General features: G+C 58.0%; 1 protein-coding gene across 1 annotated transcript; it reads right to left on the reverse strand.

Annotated features, from left to right (window-relative positions):
- Positions 1-2,377: 2,377 nt before the first annotated feature.
- NMUR1 (neuromedin U receptor 1) lies at positions 2,378-8,908 on the reverse strand. Its single transcript, XM_063408594.1, has 3 exons — positions 8,154-8,908; positions 6,793-7,689; positions 2,378-5,579 (listed from the first exon to the last, which is right to left on the reverse strand). Exons 2-3 carry the CDS (start codon positions 7,685-7,687, stop codon positions 5,179-5,181), a joined length of 1,296 nt encoding a protein of 431 aa, XP_063264664.1. The 5' UTR covers positions 7,688-7,689; positions 8,154-8,908; the 3' UTR covers positions 2,378-5,178.
- Between the last annotated feature and the right edge of the window lie 1,115 nt (positions 8,909-10,023).

Raw genomic sequence — 10,023 nt, forward strand, 5'->3', positions numbered from 1 at the left:
CTGAGCCCAATCCCCCAGTCCTGCCAGCAATCACAGCCAGTTGTTAGCAGTCCCCACTTGCCTCAGAGCTCAGCCATCCAGCCGACTTTAATCCACTTACTGCAGTGCTAATTATCTTTCCTCACTTTCATTTCTTAACCAAAGTGTCCCCATGAACAAAATTAAGCATCACACACAGGCTTCTCTGACATAAATTCTGCCATCTTTAGCAACCACAGAGTTGCTATGGGAGAAGGTGTGGGCTAACCAGTCCCTCTCTCCTAATCCCTCGTGGTGGGGCTTTAACCCTGCCCCAGCTGTGAAGGTGCCCCAGTGGCTTTAAGGGGTTGTCCCTGCTAGACTGTGGTGAAGGGCACTGTGCACTGCACCTCTGTCCTTCCCTCACCCTGCCAGCAGGACTGTGGGATTTCAGACACGGGACAGTACAAAGTCCTTCACTTCCTAGAGATGCCCTTTGTCCCTCTAGCTCTGGTGTTTTCCCTCCCTGTGTGCCCTAAGGTGGGGAGAGGTGGGGTACAAGGAGCTCATCACTTCCTTGCACATCGCCTCATCCCTCTGGGGCTGCTGGGTTTGCTGTGACACAGAGGAGACTGTCCCTAGTGCAGGTGACAGTCACAGTGCATCACTGCTGAGTCAGCCTGAGCATCCAGAGCTGCACCTGAGCTGCTCCATCCAAGCCCTTGGCGGGGCTGTGCTCCCCACGCTGCCCTTTCCCAGCCTCCCTGCAGTGCCTCGAAGATGATTTTTGTGAGAATCCTGGCTTCTGGGGAAGTCACTGAGGAGCCAGGCAGGAAGATGGGCTGCCTCTGGTATGGGCCTAAAAACTGAGCCCAGAAGTGTCCCTGAGGAGCAGAATAGAATTCTACATATATACACTAGGGGCTGGACTAGAAAACATTCAAAGGTCCCTTCCAACCTGAACTATTCCATGATTGTGTGATTTCTTCTTTTCTGTTTGCCCCCCTGCCTATCTCGTGCTGCCCATCACCATCTGTAGGGACTATGTGTTGTCTTTTCATCACCACCACTAGCCTGGAATAAGGAGAATAAATTAAATATGGTTTGAACAGCAGCCTGAGCTCAAACGCAGCACCATTTCCTGACATCTGCATTTTCCTGCTTCCTTCCTCCCCTAACAAAGGCTGTGATCTTGGTGGCAAAGGCTGCTGTGCTGCATCCATGGCTGAGCTGCCCAAAGTTGCCCCCCTGTCCAGCCCTAGACAGGGGCTGCTCATTCCCAGGCCCACAAAGGCTTTGCCAAACTCACACTGTGCAAGTTTTCCCCATCCCATGGCTGTGTGAAGGAAAGGAAAAAACAACCCTTCCCTTGAAACCATTTTGCCTTGAGAAGGGGCAGCAAAAAATCCGCTGGCACACTCTGGAGCCATTTATCATGGCTACAAATATACAAGGCAATTGCTGTAAAACTTGAGTTTGGCTCTGTAAAGGAAAAAAAACCCCACCCCATGCTTGTTGCAAACAATCACAGCACAAAAAAAAAAGCCTTACAAGGCTGGGGCAGCCTCATAGATGGATTGCTTTTTAATCCCCAAAGCTATGGTGATAAATCTTTTCACTGGAAACTCTGGAGATACTGTGTCACTCAGGGCATGCAGCAGCGTGGGGGGAAAGCAGTTCCAGGGCTGAGCAGGCACGGGCTGGGGGCAGGAAGGTTCTCCTGCAGCTGGGAGCAGGTGATTAGGCAGGAGCTGCTGGAAGTCTGGGAGGACAAATGGACAAGTTTTGGGGAACAGCTCTTCAGAAACAAAGCGTTTGGAGAGGAGGTGGTGGCATGGAGCCCAACCTGACCGTGTGCTCCATATTGCAGGGACAGAGAGATGGTTCTGCCTGCCCTGAGCAAAGACACAGAGCAACGGCATCCACACACTCCTTGCATCTCCCGGCTCCTCAATTTACCCCTACTCTGACCCATCTGGGGTTCCTTGGGCTCTGACATATTTACTTGACTGCCAGGCAGTGTTTTGGAATGTTCCTTCTGCCCAGCTGTCCTGAGGCACCAGACATTCCCCCGGCCACGTACACGGGTGGGAGCAGTGGGAACAACTTGCCCATCCTTGCTGCTGCATTTCCTTGTCCCACAGGTCCTTTTGTTTCTACACCACCTCCCTGGCAGGAATAATCTCTATAATTTATACTGGGAAGGTGGCAGGGGCCAGGCTGATCCTGAGGGCTCAGAGCAGTGAGGAGCATCATTCTTGGAGCAAAGAGCTCTGTAATTCCCTTCCTGGGGGCTGCAATGAGCCTGAGGCAGGAAGGAGTCATCAACCACTGCCTTCCCAGTGGTGGAGAGGTGTAAAATGATCTTCATGAAACCCCTGAGGAGATCAGTTCCTTTTTTATTAGGTTTCATGCAGATTTTACTATTAATTATAGGATTAAAAGACTTGCCCGGCAGCCTTTGATTACAGCATCTCTTGGGAGCCCGGCTGATATGTGGTACCCAGGAAGTCTCCACATCATCAAAACCCAGCCAGGGGAGCAAAGTGTGCCCATATATCTCCACTCAGGAATTGCCACCAGCCATGCTGCAGTTACATCTCTGCCAGTTTTGGGATGCTCTCCAGGGTGATCCTAGCCCAGCTGTGCGTGTGGAACGGGTGGTGGGGCAGCCCCAGCATCACCAAAATATCAGGGCTTGAGCTGCGTATTCCCCTCGTGCATCTCAGAGAGGAGAATTTAGGATCACCAAGGAGGATGGGGAGTCCCACGTCAGGAGATGTCTGGGCAGCTGGGAAGGCAAGGCTGGATAAAGGCAAAGCCAAAGGCAAAGCCAGTGCCTCACCTTTCTGGCTGCTCTGGACTCCATCCCAGCTGTGCTGCAACCAAGGATCCTGTAAAAAAAACCCTGGGAAAAACACACTCTGCCACTGACCAAGGAGCTTGAGCTGCAGCAGCCACAGCTGTATCCCTGCACAGCCTGGCTGTCCAGGAGCAGCAGGACGAGTTTGCCCGATGTGCAGCATGAGGGACCCCAAAGCTCCACACAGGCGTCTGTCACTGCATTATAAAATACTATCTATTAAAAAGCCATTCCCTGGGGATCTGTGGCTGAGGAAGCAGCTGGGTGAAGTGAGATGGGGCAATAATGGCCATCAAGGAGGCATCAGTCACATCCACCCACGCAGCAGCAACAAGGGCCCCACACGGCTGCCAGGGTGCTGTCCCCTGCCAGGACTGTCACCAACAGGAGGGAGAGGATGAAATAAAAGGATCTCAATGCTCTCAGCCACACTGACATCTTCCAGAGAGAGGCTGCAGGGCCCTGAAAGGCAAAATCACTGCAGCCTAATGCTCCCCCTCACCCAGCAGCACCCATCAGGACCCCTCAAGGGCCAAGGAAGGGCTTTGCCCATGGCAGATCTGGCTGTGGGATAGGGAGCAGGGGAAGCCAGCTGCACTGCCTCTGAACTAGAGATGGAGTAGATGGGGGCTGGAGGGAGTGTGCAAGCCCTAAACCCCACCTCTTCTTGGTCACTGGCCTGGCTGTGGTCCCGTGGAATGTGCTTAGGAGGGGCTGGAAGCAGAACAGCAGCTACCAGTGCTCTGTCTGCAGCTTGCTCACCCAGTATTTCTGCTCAAGCAAGCCCCAGGCTAGCCCACACTGACCAGAGGCACAGCCAAGTGATGCTGAGCCAGGGGAGCCTCCAGAGCTGGCCGTGAGGGAGTAGGGGTTGAGTAAGCAGTGCAAAACAAGAGCTCAAACTGCTTGGGCGGTCCCTCAGCTCCCATTTCAGATCCTCAATATTTCATCCTGCAGGACCTGGTGTACATGGGGGAGGCAGCATTGATCTCAGACAGGAAATCGATGGGTCCTTCCAGCCTGGGAGAGCATGACCAGCCAGCCCACGCTCCCTGGCATTTTCGTGACATTTCCAAGCCGTGTGTCTGGGGAAGGACTGATGGCCATGGCTCCAGAGGCAGCTGTCCCTCTGCAAAGGCCCCAGCCTCAGCTCAGCCTGAGAGACCAGGGAGGGTGCAGGTGTCCCACTTGTGCCCTCCCTGCCATGCCCTCAGTGCCCCTGGACCTGAGACCCACCACAGCAGCAGAGCCCCCAGGGAGATCTGGTGAGACACCCCTGGTGTCCATCACCCTGGCATGTGGCCCATGTGTCACCCTCCCCAGGAGCATGGCCTGGGTTCAGTCCCATGCTGGGAGCAGAGCTGGGTGCTGGGGGACACAAACAGGGCACAAATCAGGCCAGTGGCTTTTTTAATTCTCAGTGAGGCTAAGCCCATACAGGGCAGGGATGGAGGAGGGCTCCCCGCATTCCCTGCAGTTCAGGTGGCCATGGTGGGCAGAGGAGGAGGAGATTGGCACCCACCACAGGCTGGTCAGAGGGGGGAGAGGGGAGCATATTCATGTGAAACAGACAGTCATGGAGCTCTGCCTTGGCACTACAGACAGCCTGGAGATCCCTTTGTCTCATATTTTTCCCCCATGGACTCCAGCTCTGGAGGGAACAGCCGTGCTCCTTCCCTTGCCCTCAAAGGGCTGGGAATGCAGGGCACGAGGAAGGCTGGGAGCAAGTAGCTGTACCAGCACCCTGCAGCCAGGCACCAGCTGGCACCACTGAAGAGATGTGCCAGAAAATCAGGGTCACATTGGTACCAGACAGCCCTGAAGAGGTCCCAAGGGAGAAGGCACCCACAGACCATTTCTCCCCATGTGATTTTTCTGTAGTCCCATGCAAAACTCTTACACCCCCTTGGATCTCTTCCCAGGTGCAAGCACCTCTGGGGGCACCCATCCATCCCTGTGTCCCAAAACAGCGTGGGATGCCCAAGTCCCCCGCTCCAGTACCTGCGGGTTCACCCCACCGGGCCAGAAGGGATGGAACATTTTTAGGGACTGCTGACATATCCCTGATGTAGAAATCAACTGTCCCCACACAAGGGATGCCCTGGCCTTGGCCAGGCCTGGTGCTGAGGACAGTGGGATGCATTGCAATGCACCCAGGGCACAGCAAGGCCACTGCCACATGTCCCTGGAGCAGTGCTGCTGATACAACCAGCCTTTCCACCCAGTGGGACAGCACAGAGGGGCTGGGATCCCTCCATCACTCCTGCCCCGCTCCCCACCGCAGGACAAGTGCCACAGTCAGCTGGATGCTGGCGGTGAGGAAAGCTGGTCCCAGAGTCCTTCCCTCTCCTCCCACTCTAGCACAGGGACATTGCGTGGGTGGCAGCCTGGCCCCTGTCCATGTCCTCCAGCTCGTACTCCTCGGCGTCGGCGAGGGGCAGCGCGGAGGCGGGCGCGGGCTCACACTCGGTGCTGCGGGTGGTGGCGCGGGTGACGCTGGGCGAGCGCTTCTGTGCCCAGCGCGGGCGGCGCCCGGGGCGGCACATCACCTCCCTGAACATCTCCCGGAAGCGGCTGGACATCAGGTTGTACAGGATGGGGTTGGCTGCCGAGCTCAGGTAGAAGAAGACGCCTGAGATGATGTGGACGTACTGGAACATGTGGAGCATGTTGCTGGTCCAGGTGGAGACAAAACTCCAGACGAGGCGGTCGGTGTGGAAGGGAGCCCAGCAGATCCCAAACACCACCACCAGCACGACTGTGGGGAGACAAAGAGCCGGTGTTACTGGGGGGATGGGGATCACCAACCCCACAGAGATCTCCAGTCTCTGGCCAAGCACTGCCCCGTTTCAGCTTTGGCCATAGCAAAGAAGAATGAGAGAGAGGAAGAAGGAGAGGGGAAAGGTCCTCTCAGTGCCTTCTAGACTTGTCATGGCTGGCCTGGAGGTCTGGACAGGATCTTCTCCCTCCATCTCCTGCCAGTGCTACTTCAGGCCCTTCTGTGCTACACTTCACTCCTCACTGGCAGGCAGCTGGCCTTGTCATAGCCATGCAGCACAGCTGGGGGACTCACTCCCCTATTGGCATCCAGCTCCAGAACCTGCCACCTTCACCCGCAAAGTCCAAGGAGCACGAGCTATTTGAGACCTTTCCTTGTGCTCCGGTTTTGATTTTGGGGTTTTTTTTTTTGTTTTATAACCCAGCTCTGCTGATGGAAAGGACAGGGTGTAGGTATGTATATGCACAAGCAGTCCTGGGGTCCTCTGCCATACCCATGCCACAACATATCTCTGTGGCATGTGGGGACAGGTCCCTCTTTGTCCCCAGCCCAAGTGCCTTGGGAAGCAGAGTTACCCCTTGCCTGGGAGGTGGCAGAGAAGCAGCCTCTGGGCTGGGCAATCTGCCACGGCTGTGCCATCACGGGACTGGGAGCGTGTGGAGGTCACCATGCTGGGGAGAGGCAGCCACCCAAGGACAGGCAGCTCCCGCTACTGGGAAGGGGGCCAGAGGCTCTGGGAGCCGGGCTGGGAGGGGAGCAAGAGTGAAGAGCAGAGGGAAAGAGGATGTTTCAATCCAGCCTTGGGTCATTGCCCCGTTAGAGTCACAGAGGCTGTGGGGCTGGGCAGAAGTGCTGCCCTTCTGGGAAATCACACACTGCCACCAGCATCTGGGTGGAGGGATGGGGCCCAGGTTACCCCGTCCCAACCCAGCTCCTTCCTCACCCTGCACTTCCCTCAAAGAGGGGATATAATATGGCTTGGAGGGAGCTGGCCCAAGCAGTCCTTACTGCTGGACTAGAATTACCAGATCTGCCTTTGCCCCAACACTCTGCAAGTCAGATCCACAACCTTCATCTGGGATGACCCAGCCTAGGTTCTCTGGACTGTCCATGACTCAGTTTCCCCCCAGCACCCTCCCAACACAGCCTGGGGGGATACTCCCTGGCTCTGCCATCCCCAGCACCGACTCACACAGCATCTTTGTGACCTGCCTCCTCTTGACTTTCTTCTGCCCCTGGGAGTTGTGGCAGTTGCGGCTGCTGCCGTTCTTGGCTCCCAAGGCTTCCAGCATCTTTTCTTTCTTGAGCTGCAGGCCAATAAGAAGGTAGAGAACACTGATGGTGCCCATGGGCAGGAAGAAGAAGATGATGGTGGTGACCTGGATGATGAGATTGTAGGTCAAGCGTGGTTTCACCAGGGTGCAGATCTCTGAATCGGGCACCCGCCCCCGTCCTGGCACGTAGAGAGGCTGCAGCCCGTGGACGCTGGTATTGGGGATGGAGCAGATGACCGAAAAGACCCAGATGGTGACAATGACCCTCTTGGCGTGGTTCCTGGTCACCACGTACTTGGCTTTGAGCGGGTGCACCACGGCGATGTAGCGCTCCACGCTCAGGGCCGTGACGTTGAGGATGGAGGCGAAGCAGACGGCCTCAAAGAGCAGTGTCTTGAAATAGCAGCCGCTGGCCCCCAGCAGGAAGGGGTAGTTGCTCCACAGGTCGTACAGCTCCAGTGGCATCCCCAGCAGCAGCACCAGCAGGTCGGACACGGCCAGGCTGAACAGGTAGTAGTTGGTGGGCGTCCTCATGAAGCGGTGCCGGAGGATGACGATGCAGGTGAGGGTGTTGCCCACAGCCCCCACCAAGAAGATCAGCAGGTAAATGACACAGACTGGGACAAAGAAGTTGGAGCGTCGAGGTCCCAGGTACTTGTCCCGCAGCTGCTCCTCTGTCAGGTTGGCATCCTTAGGGTCGAACAAGGTCTCTGGGTGAGTACTGTTGCTAAGATCAGGGCTGATGGGCTCCACAGGGAAGTCTTGCTGGGGCAGGGGGAACTCGGAACTGGAGCAGTTGACATAGGGATTCATGGCTGTGGAGAGATGGAGAGGTTTGCGGGATGCTTTCCCAACTTCTCTGCTCCCCCTGTTCCCACTGTCCGTCTCCCCACTGGTGTCAGGGTGCCGGGATTCTGCTGACCACCAGGGCTCTGCACTCGCATGCCCATCCTGCCCCAGACACAGCCTTTTCTTTGGGAAACCACACAAAACCTCCACCTCAACTCCCTCGGGCTTCCCAAGTGCTTTCTGTCCCATTTCCCATCTGCACACAACCCTGGCAGTTCCCCAGTCTACCTCAGCCCCTTTGCCCCATCAGGGAATGTCAGCAGGGCTGTCCTCTTTTCCTGCTCTGTAAGCAGAGCAGGATACAGCCCCAAAAAGCCAGCCCCAAAAATCTCTCCTGGCCGCAATTCTGCCGGAGATGTAGAACGGCTGGCAGGGCAACCAATAAAATAGCCAGAGGGAAAATTGATTTTCCAACATGATAAGGACTTACGGCTTGCTGGGAAACTCCAGATGAACGCTGAGGTCCCACCACCCCTGCGCCGGACAGGGTCAGGGCTGGGGAGGGAGCGTGGGAGGGGATGGAGTCTTCACTGCCTTAAGAGGCAGGCAAATGAAATCCTGCCGCTGCTTTCCCCTCGGAGCTCAGCTCGGAGAAGCCGCCTGCCCTTATCCACCTTCTCCCTCTTGTCCGCCGTCAGCTGAGAGGCTGGGGGCTGTGCCGGGGGCTTCCTTTCCCACCGCTGGCCAAACAAATCGCGGTGCCGAGACCCTGCCCCTGCCAGGGGCTGGCTCGTTATCTGCAAAGCAGCACTGCCAAAAATCTGCCCTTCAGAGAGAGGAAATAACGTTAAGGTAATAAACCCCATTGACTCTGAGAGTCCCCGGGAGGGGCGGCACAGGCGTCTCCTGCCCCTCCGGCAGCCTCCGCAACGCCGGCATTTATCATTCGCGTGGCCTCGGTGGTGAGGAAAGCATCGATCAGCCCCGCGGGCGCCCTGGCACCGTCCGGCAAGGGAGCCTGGGCAGCACCGCTTGTCCGGGCTCATCTCGGGAAATGCAGATGGACCCAGCGGCTTCCTGAGGTCTCCCACTTCCACATGTGCAATGCCTGGGTCACCCGAATCACTCTCCCGTGAGGCAGGTGAATCCAGCCGCTCCTGTCACACTTGGGTGCGAGGAAGTTGCTGCGCTCGCAGCATCGCGCCGTGCTCCGAGTCCGGCTGCGCTCCCCGGCCGTGCCCGCTGTGTCCGCGCTCCCGCCTGTCCTCCGTGCACGCCCCGTGCCAGGAGCGCAGACCCGCACACACACGTGTGCACACACACAGACCCGCACACACACGTGTGCACACACACAGACCCACACACACGTGTGCACACACACACGTGTGCGCACACACACAGACGTGTGCACACACACAGACCCACACACCCGTGTGCACATACACAGACCCGCACACACGTGTGCACATACACAGACCCACACACACGTGTGCACACACACAGACCCACACACACGTGTGCACATACACAGACCCGCACGCACACGTGTGCACATACACAGACCCGCACGCACACGTGTGCACATACACCGACCCGCACACACACATGTGCACACATACAGACCCGCACGCACACGTGTGCACACACAGACCCGCTCCCGGCTCCTGAGCCCCACGGACGCGTGTCGGGGCTGCGCGTCCCCGCTCCGCCCGCGGCTCCTCTCTCCTCCACGTGCTGGACCGGTCCGAGACCGCCCGGAGCCGGAGAAGCCCACGGGCTGACGGCTGCGGGTGGGGGCTCCGCGGCCCCGGGCTCTCCAGCTCGCCCCAGCCCCGCAGGTGAGAGGAGGGGGCGGGGGATGCGGGGTCGGCAGCGCATCGTTCCGCAGCTCCGTGCGCCGGCCCCGGGCACTGCCGCCCCCCGGGACGGGGAGGCACCCCTGGGCACGGGACACGCTCCGGTCCCTGCATCCCCTCAAGTGGACCCGATCCCCCCCGGGATGACACCTTGAAGGGCTCTGGCATCCCGGGACTTAACTCCTTCTGCCCGCCCCAGCACCATCCCACCGTGCACAGAGGCTGAGCTAACAGAGCCCCAGCAGGGCTGAATTTAGCAGGCAGTACAGGGATCTTGGGGAAGGAACCTGGAGAGACCTGCCAGGAGAGACCTGCTGCCAGCCCCACGCCCCTCCTCCCTCACGGGCTGAGCCCCAGCACGGCTCTCTGCCCTGCCGAGCCTGGTGCTTGTGGCCAGGACGTGAGCACCTACCCAGATCTGGTAGCCTCCAGCACCAGGACACAGCCCCTGGGGTCCTGCACAGCCCAATCCTCCTCCTCCTGATGCCAGAGCACGGAGCAGAT

Source organism: Prinia subflava, chromosome 11 (genome assembly GCF_021018805.1).
Source record: "Prinia subflava isolate CZ2003 ecotype Zambia chromosome 11, Cam_Psub_1.2, whole genome shotgun sequence".
Taxonomy (NCBI): Eukaryota; Metazoa; Chordata; class Aves; order Passeriformes; family Cisticolidae; genus Prinia; species Prinia subflava.